Raw genomic sequence first — 15,712 nt, forward strand, 5'->3', positions numbered from 1 at the left:
CAAATCTGACAAGCCCCTCTCTACTTTCTCTCTCTCCTTTCTTTCTCTCTTTCTTTCCTCCGCTCTCTTCCTCTCTCTCTCTCTCTTTCTTCCTCTCTTTCCTCCGCTCTCTTCCTTCCTCTTTCTCTTTGTCATCTCTGTTACTGCAGCAGAAAATCTGCTGCAGCGACAAAGAGTGAGATAGAGAGATGAGAGAGAGAGTGGAGAGTGAGAGAGGAAGAGAGAGTGAGAGAGGAAGAGGGAGGGAAAGAAAAGGGAGAGATTAAAAAATCAGAAAAAAGGTTGCCTTGCAATAGTAAGAGAGAGAGAGAGAGAGAGAAAGAGAAAGAGAAAGAGAAAGGAGAGCGAGAGGAAATAAAAAATATAAGAAAAAAAGATTTGCCTTTCAATAAGGGAGAGAGAGGGAGAAGAAATAAAAAAAATTAGAAAAAATTGCTAATTATTGGTAAGTTAATATATTTTGAGTAAGTTAATACTTTTTGTTAGTTTTTAGGCTTTATATGTGAAGTTTTTTTTAATTTTCTTGTTATTTTTTCTAAATTTTTAGACTTTTTCTATATTTTTAAATAATATTTAGAATTTTACATAATTAAAAAATAATCCGATCTGATATGGGTTGTCGATACAGTCGATACGTTTTGTTTTTTCGAATGGCCGATCCCGATTCCAATACCGATTTTTGAAACCTTAGGTAATAGCATCTCGCTGATTCATTTCAAGTAGATATGTTATATGCCATTTGCTCAACATTTGCATAAAGAAGAAATGCTAGTTCCTTTTTATCAGCAAATTGTATCTGAGGCTATTAAACTATTTTAAGAAGCTTGATATATATGTAGATTTACTGGTTTTCATCTTGCAGCTGGATGTAGTCTCAGATGTTGAATTACATAATTTTTACTACTCTTTTTCTGTGACGTCCTTTTTATTCTTTGTGAAAGAACTTCACTTACCTGTCTAAGATTGGTTAACTTTCCTTTTGCTCAAATCATGTTAAACTTAAGCTGTTAGGTGAATTTCAGGTATTCTCACATGCCTTTCTGAGTGCCTCTGGGAAAGGTTTTCACAGATTATTAAGTATTAACCTTCTTAAAAGGCAGTGGTTAACTATTAGTGCTTTTTCTGCAATAAGAAAATAAAGTCTGAATATCTACTGTTTGTCTTTGAAAGCTAATTTATCTTATGTATGAGAATTGCCTATGGCTAGGTTATTATCTTATTGGAAGTGAGATCATGTCTAATAAGAAGTATTGTAGATTCTGTCTATGAGATTTGCCTTTGGCTAGGTGTTATCTTATTGGAAGTGAGCTCATGTCTAATAAGAAGTAATATAGATTCTGTCAAAAGTTTTTTGCAATCTGATAGAGCCATAGAGGTTTCATGATATGGTGATATGAAGGTGATTCATTTTTTAAATTAGAAGATAATGAATGGTGTACCAGTGATCATGTAAGACAGTGCAAGAAATAAAGCAAGTGAAATAAGCTTGTATAAGGAAAAAAGTTAGACACAAAAGACCACATGATAAAGTGTCCGGAAAAATCTTCAGAGATGATTACCTAGTTTTTTGCCAGAATTTTCATTTGTTAGAATACTAGTTGTAAGAAATCAGAGTCCCTTATTGGAATAACGTGGGTGGGTGTTAGAGAGATATCTGTAGATTTAAGACAATTACCTTCAAAATGAAAGGTTGAAGAATATTTCTGTGAGAGACTGAGAGTAGGAAATTTATCAGATGGAACCTACTAAAGGAGATGAGTATTACATGTTTGAAGTCTCAAAATGGTCATTTTGGGAGGCCCATGTTGCTCTTAAGTAGGAAATATGAGGAATACTTCAAATTATTCCCTGTATTAGATAGGCATTATTTAGAAGGCCAGGCTTATACTATAACACCATATTAATCAAGGGTAGGAAGTTTGTCTTGCTTGTTGCCAACTTGCCATCAGTCCTGTTTTGTCTCACTTGATGGTGAGTCAGGAAGTAACTCTTTGCCACTTTCTCTATCTTGACCAGGAATCATGACCCCATTCATTTGCGAAGACAGTCCACAATTGCCATCGTTTCTAGGAGACTTTCACCATGTAGCTTTTCTTTAATATGCAAACTAATTCATCATGTCGGTATTCTCTATGCATCAATGCATTAGATCTGGAAAGATCACTTCTTTAGATGTATAGAGCATGGGTGGTTTGGTCATTAGTTGATATGGAGCATAGTTGAGGATGCTTTAATGACTGAGCAAATAACATTGCACATGTTGGAAGGCACTACATCAAAATAGTCAAATGCACAGTTCTATATAAAGATTGTACTAAAAATATTCAAGGATAAAAGGTGGGACCATGTTGCGGTAGTAAATCTTCAACTAGTAGCGTTTATGATGCAAAACATGGTGGAGAGAGATGGGAGAGAAAAGTAAGAAAGAAAGGAATGGGGTTTCATATCTCCACCCTAAGAAACGGTTTCACACCAAAATTCTCTAGAGAGCAAAATCACATAAATTTTCATTAATCTCCAAAGAAAATATAATGGGTTTATATATAAACCTACAATGGAATTAAGCAAAAAACACCATACATAAAAAATAAACAAAAGACACCATAAATAATAAAAATCATAATCAAATTTCTATAAGGATCATCAACTGTCGGCGCCTCCTGCACTGGTACACACGCTATCGAGTCCTATTAATGATGTCCGTGTCATTCTCCCCGGGTGGAAGAGCATTTGACTTCGTCGAGTGTGCTGCTCTACCGCTCTCATACTGCTCTAAGGTATCAGGATGATGCACCTCTAAATTATGGCGATCAAGCCACGTGTCATCAGATGTAGGTCGTCCTTTTCAACGTACTAGATACTGTTGGGTTCCACCTTCTCTAGTTGAAATAATCTCATCATTTAAAATTTTATCAATTTTGTCTGCTATGTTAGGTAGATATTGGGAAGAGGTAAAGAGAGTTTCTCATAAATATGCTCATTGGTAGGCTCAGTATCTAGTGTGTTATCTGGGGTAAAATATGAACTTTTATAAGTTACTAGATCCTCAATATTAAAAGTAGAACTGATGCCGAAATCATTGGAGAGATCTAGAACATAAGCATAATTAATTTTTTTGAGAATTTTAAAAGGTCCGGCACTTCGTGCATGCAACTTTTTGATAGTTCCAGGTGGGAACCGTTCCGGACGTATCCGGACCATCACATAGTCTCCAACATTAAATTCTTTGAATCTCCTTAGATTAGCTCGAATTTAATAATTAGTATTATTTTGAGTAATTCTGTTACTGATTTCTTTATGCAAGTCATGAATATGTGATGCGAATGCAGATGCAGACTCAGACAACCTATGATAATGGGACATAAGAATGAGATCTATAGGTTGTCTAGATTTGTAACCATATACTACCTCAGTTGGACTTAGACCTATTGATCTATTAATAGAATTATTATATGCAAATTCAGCAATTGACAGTTTTTGATCCCAGTCTCTTAGATTCTCACCGACAAGAGTTCTCAGTAGGTTTCCTAAACTCCTATTGACTACTTTAGTTTGCCCGTCAGTTTGTGGGTGGAAAATGGTTGAATACTGAAGCTTGGTTCCCATCTTATGTCATAGGGTTTTCCAAAAATAGCTAGTGAATTTCACATCCCTATCTGATACAATAGTTTTTGGTAGCATGTGCAGCTTAATGATTTCATCAAAATAGATTTTAGCAATTCGAGAGGTGTCAAAAGTTTGAGAATAAGGTATAAAGTGGATCATTTTTGAAAATCGATCTACCACCACAAGAATAGAATCGTGCTTTTGGATGGTCTTTGGAAGTCAAAGTACGAAGTCCATACTAAAATCTTGCCAAGGACAATTAGGAACAGGTAGAGGCGTGTATAATCCCGTATTTTGCTTTTGTTGCTTAGCGAGTTGACATGTGTGACATCGACTAACAAGTCTCATAATATTTCTCTTTAGGCTTGGCTAGAAAAATCGATGTTCCGTAGCTTCAATAGTTTTCGCATGCCCAAAATGTCTAGCTAAAACTCAGCATGCAATTCCCAAATTAAAAATTCCCTTAACGAGGTGTTGGGAATGCATATTTTTCGAGACTTAAATAGATAGCCATCCTACAAGATGAAACCATCTATTTCTTGAGTCGTTCCATCGCTTAATAAATTGTAAACTTTATGAAAATCCAGACATGATTCTTTATCAGTTTTGATTTTATAAACCCTATTACTTCTGCATTCATCCTTGAAAGAAGAATCATGCGACGACTCAGTGCATCAGTCGCTTTGTTGTCTGCTCCAGACTTGTGTCGCAAGGTGTACGTATAGTCCTGGAGAAATTCAACCCACCTGCCGTGTTTAGCGTTAATTTCTTTTGAGAGTTAAGATAATAAAGAGCTTCATGGTCAGAGAAGATTACGAATTCTTGAGGGAGCAAATAATGTCTCCAGTGGCGAAGAGATTGAACCACAGCATACAATTCCTTATCACAAGTGGTATACCGTTGTCTAGTTTCATTCAGCTTTTCACTAAAGTAGGCAATCGGATAATCTTCTTGGCTTAGGATTCTTCCTATGCCAACTCCAGAAGCATCACAAGTGACCTCAAAAACTTTAGTAAAATCGGAGAGTCGTATGACAGGAGCTTCCACCATTTTCTTCTTGATTTCAGTGAAAGCTTTAGTGGCACTTGCTGACCACTCAAATTCACCTTTCTTGAGACATTCTGTTATCAGAGGCATAATTGTACTAAACCCCCTGATGAACCGACAATAGATGGTAGCAAACCCATGAAAACTTCTCATGTCTCTTATGGTATGGAGTTCAGGCCATTCATTAATAGCTTTGACCTTATCAGGGTCAGCAGACACTCCTTCGGATAAAACAATGAAACCCAAGAAAACAACTTTATTTGTCAGAAAGGTACATTTTTTAGGGTTTGCATACAGTTGCTCTTTCCTCAAGACAGCGCAGATTTGACGAAGATGATCTAGATGTTGCTCCTAAGATCGATTATAGATAATGATGTCATCAAAGTATACGACTAAAAATTGTCCCATAAAAGGTCGTAATATTTGAGTCATCACTCTTATAAAAGTACTTGGAGTATTAGTCAAGCCAAAAGGCATAACCATTTATTCATATAACCTTTTTTTTGTTTTAAACGCATTCTTTCATTCATCGTCAGGGCGTATACAAATTTGGTGATAGTCACTTTCTAAATCTATCTATGAAAAGATCGTGGCCCTGCCATCATGTCCAGCATGTCATCCAAACGAGAAATGGGAAAATGATATTTTATCGTTATTCGATTAATGGCGTGGCTGTCGACGCACATGCGCCAAGTTTCATCTTTATTTGGCGTTAACAATGCGGGAACTGCGCAAGGACTTAGGCTTTTCTTCAAAAAGTCTTTTCTCAATAACTCGTTAACTTGTTGTTTGAGTTCAGCATGTTTAGTTGGGTGAAGTCTGTAATGAGGCAATTTAGGAAGAGATGTACCTGGGACGAAATCGATAACATGTTGAATATCTCTCATTGGTGGCAATTTATTCGGGAGATCCTCCGGAAAGACATCTGAGAATTCCTCAATCATGGCAGTGGCTTCAAAAGGAATCGATTCATTAGGCTTATTCAGAATTTCTCGAGCAACAAGAATCAGAATAGGAGTTCCTTTACTCTCTTGTTTTCAATGCTTTGCATACTAATCAAGTTGACTTTACTATCCGAGTGGATGGGATTAGACTTCTTTTCCACCTTACTATTTCTAGGTTGCGATGGAAGAATTTTGATCTTCTTACCCTCGTGTTCAAACATGCAGATATTTGAACAATCATAAATATGCACATCATTATCAAATAGTCAAGGCTTTCCAAGGATAATTTGACCTACATCCATGGTCAATACATCGCACCAGATTTTATCCTTATAACTCGTAAATTCAATTGGAACCAAACAACGCTCTTTTATGTCAAGCGTGGTTGAATTAATCTACGAAACCTTGTAAGGATTAGGATGGGAAACCGCTCTCAGGTTTAGTTTTGAAATAATGGAAGACACGACATTTATATAGCTCCCACTATCCATAATTACTATGCAATTTTTGCCTTCAATTTTTGTGAACGTGTGGAAGATGGAGCTACGCCTCCAATCATCATTGACTTTAGGTTGAGAGAGGGCACATCTAACGACATGTAACCTTGTGGAGTCTATGTGCCTCAGGCACCCTAGAGTAGTTTCTTCCTCTTTGTCTTCAAAATCTCCTTCACCGTCTACATGGTGAATATATCCATCAAAGTCTTGTTCAGAGTCTTCTTCGAAGGGTTCCTTAATTAAGCTTATTTTATACGGGCTTATACGGGCTTACATAATTTGCAGCAACATGTCCATAGCCTTGACACTTATAGCATTTGACTTGGAGATTAATTTTAGAAAAGTCTTTCTCAATGCTCTTACCCTTGTATTCTACCTTGGATTGTGAAGGGCTAGGGGTAGATCGATTAAAAGATTGATTGGTAGATTTGGCTTGATGAGGACCTGTGGAGGATTTATGAATTTGAGGTCTTGTTTCGTAATTTCTTAAGATGTGGTTAGATCTAGACTCCTCTAAGTCTTGAACTAATCTGTAGGCTTTTTCCAAAGTACTAATGTTACGAGCAAAAAGTTCACTTCTCAAATCTTCGCGCAGGCCAGCCCTAAATCTGGACAAGATTTGCATAGGGGTTTCTAATTTGATCATGCTACACTGAACTAGCAGTTCATCAAAAGTCGCAACGTAATCCTTAGCGGACTTACTCCCTTGGGTAAGTTGGTTCCATTTGTCTATAAGTCTAGGGTAATACGAAGGTGGGAGATATTTACGTTTTAGCTCATTTTTCATATCAACCCAAATTTCAATTAGAAGCTTACCCCTAATCTCATGAAGAGTCTCAACGTTGGTCTAGTATTGATTTGTTTGCCCAGTCAATTTCATGGCAGCAAATTTGACCTTTCGGATTTCCGACATATCATACCATTTAAAGTAACGGTTCATGTCTTTGATCCAGTCCAAGAAGTACTGCGGATTTAAACGACCATCAAACATTGGAGCATCAACTTTAATGCTTCGAAGGTACCGTTCATCAGGATCTCGCTCATTCCTTTGAAATTGTTGACGAGGTAAAGGAGTGGGAGATTCACCACGTTCAAGGTCAAGGCGGTAATTATTTTGAGGAGCGGTGTGCTCATGGGGTCTTTCTACCTTATGTAGTTGTTCATCGGTCACCCGTTGATACCCAAACAAAGTATCCTAAGTATCTCTGACTTGTTGAGCTAAGGTACCTAGTTGACCCATAATATTGTTGAGCTTCTTAATAAGCTTGGGATCCATACTGCTATTGCTGGACTCACTAGAATCGCTGAGGAGATAAGCCTTACCTTTACGTGTTGGTATACACTAATATGCAATGAATGAGTTAAGTATTGCTTTTATTTTATTTTATGTTTGCTAACAAAATTAAATGGTGTTCTAACCTAATGGAATGCAGACGTCCCATAAATTTGATCCGAATGCAAATGTCTTGATCTAAATGATATGAGATTATATGCTATGCAGTCAAGAAAATCTTTAAAGTGAATACTTAATTGAATTTAAATTTCTAATCAGGAGATTCAAAGACTAATGCCAAGATTTAATGGTTTTTAAACAAAAGTCACATTTAATAAATGTCAAGCCCTTTAAATTTCTTTCCAAAAATTAACATAATACTAATATTCTATTCGGCACAGTTCAACTCTTAATATTAGGACTAAAGCATATAAGGTTTCTATGTAATCTCTCCCTCACTATATGTGGACAGTAGGAACTGATAAAAGTTTAGAGATGATACTAGAAAAGAATAGCCCAAAAGTATTTAATACAATGAAAAGAGTGTGTACCGAATTATCTGAAAAAAATTAAAATTTAATTATTATTATTTTTCACCCTTCTTCTTGCTCCTCTCTTCGTCCACTACTATTTGTGGTGTAGGTCCCTTCTGTCAGCAACCATGAATGGCCACAATAGCATGTCAGCTACATCGGCTGCAATGCCTTAGATAGTGGAGAGATCGAATGGTCCGGCGGTGATGGTCACAGTCAACTACGGTAGGGAAAGGCACGACGATCACTCCCTCCGGCAGTAGCGATCAATCTCAGTGAAGGTGACGAGAGATCAAGGCACGGGCGTTGGCATCAGCGTTGTCAGCAATGGCTGCAGGCGTCAAGAGGGACGGCGTCGTCGATGAAGAATAAAGTCGTCGGTGGCGGAGAAGGAGGGCATCGCTGTCGAGAAGCCTTGGTAGCAGCGTCATCGGTGGAACGCGTCGATGTTGCGTCACTGTCGTCGGGTGGAGGAAACGGGTCGAGACAACGTCGTCGTGGAGCAATGGCGTCGAGGCGGTGTCGTTGGGTGGAACAACGGTGTTGGGGCGGCGTCGTCAGGGCGGGGCAGAATCGGGGCGGCATCGTCGAGGCGTCGTCATTAGGGACTTGACGGCGTTGGGGCAGCAACTATGGGGAATTAGGCTAGGGCTCGGTGTGAGGTGAGGGGAGGTTGGGGATGAAGATGGCTAACGAGTTGAGATGAAGATGACTAACGGGTTGAGGAGTTAGATTAATAGGTTTTGGATTAATGGGTTTTGGGTTCAAGTTTGATGGGTTTAATGGGGTTGGGTTGGGTTGGAAGTATTTGGATTAATGGATGTGAGTGAGTTTGGGTTGGGTGGCTAATGGGTTTGAACTTGCAGCTGATTTGAATGGGTTGGTTTCAATTTAGGGAGGGACTATTGGAGGGAGAAGAAAAAAGGCAGTTTGGTAGAGGTTTAGGAAAGATGGGATTTGTTAGGATGTTGAGAAGAAAAAGAAAATTTGGTAGGAAGTTTAGGGAAAGAAGGAATTTGTTGGGATTCTAACAGAAATTAAGAATCAAAAATGGAAATTTCGAAGTTTTGAAACACTGAAAATTCGATTTGATTTTTGATTTTGTTTTTTCAATCTATTACGAAAATAAAGATGGACCTAGGCAGTAGATCACTGAAGAATGCGGCAACAATTAATTTTTTGAAGGACTTGGAATCTTACGTGGTGGTGATTCCGTTATGACAACGGACTTCTTTTGTTCCTCGTTGACGGTAATTTCCTTGCTCGTCGTGCGTTGGATTTCTTGACGTTTCGGTGTTTGTGGAGCGATTGGTCGTGCGAAGAACAAATGTGGAGTGGCGTAGAACCCGGGAGGAGGGATGTCCATAAACTAGGATTCTTCGCTCTGATACCAAAAATGATGCAAAACATGGTGGAAAGAGATGGGAGAGGAAAATAAGAAAGAAATGAATGGGGTTTCACACCTCCATCTTAAGAAACGGTTTCACAGCAAAATTCTCTAGAGAGCAAAATCACATAAACTTTCATTAACTTCCAAAAAAAATTTAACGGGTCCATATATAGATCTACAATGAAATTAAGCAAAAAACATTCTACATAGGAAATAAACAAAAGACATCCTAAATAAATAAAAATTATAACCAAATTTCTATAAGAGGGATCATCAATTATCGACACCTTCGGTGCTGGTATACACGCCGTCGAGTCCTATCAGTGATGTCCACATTAGTTCAACTCGGGAAAAATTATAGAGAATTTTCAGTGATGTGAATATAATCATTCTCAATGAAGTTGCATTTTGAATAACCATATGCCTTAAGCTAGGGATGAGATATTCTATTAAATAAGTTCTACAGTTAGTGAAGATGGAAACATAGTGCTGCTAAAAGTCATAAACAAGAGCCAAGTTATAAACAAGGGCTCTTGATGCAACACCACAGCATCATAATATTCTCCTCTAACTTTACTTAAGATTTGTACTTTATTTGGTAATTAAGTAATTATAACTTATAACTTATAACTTTATAAGAATTATTTGTTTGGTCTAGTAAGTCACTAACTTTTATCTCCTTGTCACTTCAGTGAAATATATGTTTTCCATGTAATGCTTCTGAGTTCTGACCTTTCCCTGATCCATAAGAATTTTGTTGGGCATTAATTTGAATTGATAAAATCAGTGCAGGATGCTAGTGTGTCATCCGCTAGAGTGGCAAAGGAGTTCTATCATGCTGCTAGGGATGCCTTACTTTTATACAAGGCTGTTGTACCCGTCAAGGTTTGTGTTCAATCAACTGCAAATATAAAACTTTCAAAGTTTATTCATTCATTTCCATATGATTTTATAACTTTAAATGGTTACTATATTGGCAGCATTTAGCCCCTAACCATTGTAGGAACATGGTAAGGTGGCGTTAAAATTTTCTTATTAGTAATACAGACTAATGTAGTTGTTTCTCTAATAACAAAGGGAAATGCTAAGGTATTGCTTTCTTGCTGCAGAAATCCAAAGCACTTTTATTGACATGTTTATTTTTGAAGTTCTGTATCAATCATTGACATGGGTAAGATATGGATATGGCATGTTATGGGTGTGCCAATTCAGGCACATATGCCAAAGTTACATGCTATATATAATTATATACATCTATTTGTGTTAGACTTTAGTCCCAGTCTCCTAGCTATTTTGCGTCAGCTATATGGATATGAATCCTTTCCACCATTATCTCTATTTAATACGTTGGTCGGTGCCAAATAAAGCACTCATTCATTGACAAAAAGTTCTGATATTTTTAGTAGTCCAAAATATTATGGCAGATCTAGTTACTAAAAGTTAACTAAGAAAATTTGCTCTATAAGCATAAAAGTTTCACTTGTGGTTGAAACCCTTATATGAGCCATGGTAGCAACTAAGATCAACATGTATCAAAGAAAGAACTTTCTGACCTGATTAGGAAGAGTTATGGCCTTCTTCAATGTAACTTATTTTCTTAGGACTCTAAAAATATACGTAAAAATTATCTGAGAAGCATACAACTTGTGTTCACATTTTTATTTTTTTTCTTAAAAGGTAGGTACTAAAAATTATATTAATTATCTGATTGTATATTGGATCCAATATGATATTCGAGATAGACAATACTTTTTTCCTAGAAGTTCATCTACGAAGATGCAGGAAAATGTAAGCAATTATTGTAAGGTAAAAGAAAGAATTGATACTAATGGAGTATTAGGTACAAAAAGATATCATGATTGATGGGTCTCTTCCCTTCATTGCTGTCACACTTTGCTTAGAGACATGACATGTTGTGTAATTCGAGAAAATAATCTCAAGAGACATGAAGCCATTGATAAAAAATCTTATCATGAAAGTCAACAATTATAATTCAAGTAATAATCCGACAAACAATATCCAAATCATTCATAAGGTTTAAGAACCAATAATTTGGCCATAATAAAACAAGTTAAATAAGCTAAAACTAATCCTTAGGTCCTTATGTGGAGGATTTCAATCTTGAGCTTGGTCTCCGGAGTCCAACCTTAATTTATTCTAACTTGCTCCTAAAAAAAAGATTTTCAACGAGCTCGACTCTTAGCAAGTATTTCACTATATTTATGAATATGTCTAATGACAGAAAAATCAACATGGGATATATATAATAAAGTGTAATATTTTGAAAGGTGGCCGTCGGTGGCGGGCGGTCATCCCACCGCCTAGCACCTAGGTGGAAGGCGGGCAACAAGGCGGGTGACAAGGCGGTTTAGCATTTTCACATATATATGTATATATATCGCTTGTTATGGATATGAATTGTCAATATATATACTATATTAGTACTAAAAATATAGAATCACAACCAAATAACGAAGGCAAATAATATGACCAACATTATCAAATTAATAGATTAAGATTAATTAGAAAACTAATTAGCAAAATTTTTAGGACAGTGAGAAAATTAGCATTAATAAATAACATGTTTAAATTAATAAAGAATGAGCAAAACATTAATAAACCGATACTTATGATAGTCATGACAGTGATCTCTTTCTTCTTTTGCTTAACAAATTATTATAGATAGTTAATAAATAATTAGCAAACTAATTATTGAAATTTCAAAATATTACTGTAGACTAGAGAGATTAGCCGAGTAGGGAAGAAAGAGAAAGGGAACTGTCGGCCTCGAGAGTGAAAGGAAAGAAGAGAAGAAGAAATAGGAGAAATAGGGAAAACTTACTTGCAGCTTGCCATTGCCATTGTTGCTCTTGCCGTCATCGCCGCTAGGGGTGCAATCAGGTCGAGTTAAGTGGGTTCGGATCGGGTCAACTTCATCCTGACATGAACATGACCTGATTAATAAATAAGTTGCATTTAGTAGATACAAACATGACTCGATTATTAAACGGGTAAGACAACACGACCTGTCTAACCTGTTTAATAAACGGGTTGGGTTAACCCGACACGTTAACATGACCAGTCTAACCCGTTTAATAAATAGGTCAGATTCATCCGACACGTTAATACGACCCGTCTAACCTATTTAATAAATCCTATATAAAATTTAATATTTATTAATTTATCATGCAAACAAAATAATTTATTTCCTACTCAAAACTCATACAACATTAAAATTACAATTCTAATAATTCACCAGAATAAAAGTCTATACAATAAAGTTTGGAGTTTAGAACAAAGTTGTAACTTTTAAGCCAAAATCCATATGACAAATTGTACGGAGCAAAATTTAGAACAAAGTTTACAACAAATTCATACAACAAGTTTTAGTTCTAACTCTCAAATCTAACAATCCCATGACAATTAGAACAAATCTAACAATCCCATGACAATTAGAACAAATCTAACAATCCCATGACAATCCTATAACAATCTAACAATCCATACAATAAGGTTCATTTCTTCGTCTAGCAAAATATTGCTAGCTTTAAAAATCACGGTGAACTATGTGTAGCCTCGAATCCCTATGAAGATATAGGAGCCCTCGAGCGATCCTCTCTATAATGTTGAAACGTGTCTTCCAATCTAGTGATGCTTGCTTGATAGGATCTATGGAAACCAAATTAATTGCTCATTAAGCAAAATGAGAGAAGTATAAATTAGGTAGATATATAATATGATCATTGTGTAGCATTAAGGACATACCAAAGAGGAAGGCGTCCAAGCTTTTGTTAGGCAAGTACTCATAGATCAATAGCTTCTCTTCTCCTTCAAAACAGCAGCCTATTAATCTGACTAGATTCCTGTGTTGCAACTTTGCAATTAATATTACTTCATTCTTGAACTCTTCTATGCCCTTACCAGAGCTCCTTGAAAGCCTTTTCACAGCTATCTCTTCCCCTTCGGGTAGCAGTCCCTGTAAAAGACAACCATCTAGTGATTTTTTGTATAATGATCCTATACATCTGAAAGATTAATCATTGACAGTTTTCAGATTGTTCACCTTGTACACATGGCCAAATCCACCTTGTCCAAGCTGATTTGAATCACTAAAATTACTAGTAGCCGTTGCTATGCTACCAAAGTAAATAATGGCAGCTCAGAGCCTTTTCTTTCATCCCCTTCTTCTCCATACCGACTTGGCCCTGAGATTTCTATTGTGGCCTCAATTTGAGAACGATTACCAGAAAACAAGGATTCTTTCTTCCCACCATTTTGCAGCAAATCTGTTTTAATCCAATCACAAAATTTTAAATCAAATTTGGAGTTGAAATTAAGAAGTATTCCATCATAATTTAACTTTCATTGATTAGGGTAGTGCTAAATCTTTACCCTTGATTTGTTTTCTGTACTTCCACCATAGAAAGCTGCAAGTTGCTAAGATAAAGACTACCACTATCGAGTGAGAGGGGATTAAGGGAATCCATTACAATCTTTTCTTAAAGTTAGCCTAAACTCGATCTGCATCTACCGACTCTACCAACCCGATTTGCGTCTACCAAATTAGAGGGTTGCCAGGCGCCAAAGGGCCCCCCCCCGAGCGCCAATGCAGCCTGCCTGTTTTTGGTAGGCTGCATTGCTACTTTGTGGGGCGGCAACAAAAACCGCTTTTCAAAATAGTGATATAGTGCATCAATAGTCATATATAACATTTTCTCAAAATAAGTACATTAAACCTTGGTCTAATAACTCTTGAAATTGAGTCTGCAACTCTTGCAGTTTTGCTAGCCCCGTACCATGGGGGTTTAGATATTGGTATAGTGCTAATAGTCAAATCTATTGTGAACTCAATCTCACGATTTGGGGGTAATATAAGAAGATTTTCAAGAACGACCCTCACAATTGAAAGGTCTTCTAGTTTTGGTGTTGATTATTGCATGTCTATAACAGATGCTATGTAACCCTATAGCCTTTCTTGAATAATTCATTAGCATAAAGTGCAAATATGATGCTAGTTCGAGGGAACTTTTTCTTTCCCTGAAAGAAAAGTTTAGGTTGTCCAAGTATGGTAAAAATAATTGTTTTTTGGCCTATAGTCAATTGTTGCATGATATGCAACCAACCAATCCATACCAAGGATGACATTAAAATCATGCATCTTTAGAGATATAAGATCCACCAGAAGGATCTTGCCCTCAAATTCTACGATGTAGGATTTGCATACATACTTTAAACATATAGTATTTCCCAAGGTTCGAAAAATCGGGATCGGAAGCGATCTTTCGAAAAAATGATACGTATTGGCTGGATCAGCCATATTAGCCATATTGGTCGCCTGGATAGGATGAGACATTTTAATTACATAAAATTCTAAATATTATTTAAATATGCAGGAAAACTTCTAAAAATTTAGAAAAAAGCTTACCAGAAAAAAGAAAAAAAAAAGAAAACTATAGTGCAATAAAAATTGAAAAAATGAAGAGATTAGAAAGAGCGTGAGTTGAAGAAAATCAGACAAAAAAAAACCATGATGCAATAAAGAAGAAGAAGAAAAATAAGAAGAAAAGAGAAGAAAAAGGGAGAGAGTGGAAGAAATGAAAAAAAGAGAGAAATAAAAATTTAATTAAAAAATTATATACAGGAGTTTGTCGGAGTTCATCGGAGCTAGATCTCTCCGTAAGAGAAATAATAATTATATGTAAGGAGAGAAAAAAAAGAAAGAGAGTAAAAGAAAGAAAAAGAGTAAGAGAGTGAAAAAAAAGATTGAAAGAGAGAAAGAGTTCGGATCGGGATCGGGTTCGATTGATCCTGATCCGGATTGGCTGAATCCATATAGGGATCGGTTGATATGGCGAACCATGGTACTTCCTATTGGTGTGGATACATCTAAGTAGGTATCCATAAGCTTCGGTGTGATAGATAGTCTATGTATAAATGCGGGTGTAGCAAAAAATGTAATAACCAAAAATTAATAAATAAAAACATTTATTATAATAATAATAATAGTTAATAGTAATGATGATGATGATGATGAAAACATGGAATCAGGGGAATTAGCGGGTGAGGCAAGTTTTCTTTTTTATATTTACTCTTAATCCAAAAATTAGTAGTTAAACTTTTTTAATTAGATCAAATATGTTAGATTAACTTTTGAAGAACACTTAAATTTCTATGTGATTTTGTTTGTTTTGACAATATAGTGATATCGTGACTCACATATGAACTGATTTATTTATTTGCTATTAGTATTAATTATTGAAAATTAGAAATTTTATATTAGAGTAATTTCTTTTAGATAATTAGACAAATCTGTCCATTAAATATTTACTTTATTTTATTTTCAGCAAATAATTATAGAAGATAATCATGATATGAAAGTATTTTATTAGTTCAAAATTATTTGATTCTAAAGGTATTTACAT

The 15,712-nt window shown here is 36.0% G+C and overlaps 1 protein-coding gene across 1 annotated transcript in view; it reads left to right on the forward strand.

The window, feature by feature from the left end:
* LOC140767486 (centromere/kinetochore protein zw10 homolog) overlaps window positions 1–15,712 on the forward strand; it is a 49,186-nt gene that overhangs the window by 15,881 nt on the left and 17,593 nt on the right. The window contains exon 7 of the mRNA XM_073107412.1: window positions 10,083–10,175. Within this exon, the coding sequence (XP_072963513.1) occupies window positions 10,083–10,175 (93 nt within the window). The remainder of the gene's footprint in view (window positions 1–10,082; window positions 10,176–15,712) is intronic.

This window comes from Typha angustifolia, chromosome 9 (genome assembly GCF_048772165.1).
Source record: "Typha angustifolia cultivar Huaian chromosome 9, ASM4877216v1, whole genome shotgun sequence".
Lineage (NCBI taxonomy): Eukaryota > Viridiplantae > Streptophyta > Magnoliopsida > Poales > Typhaceae > Typha > Typha angustifolia.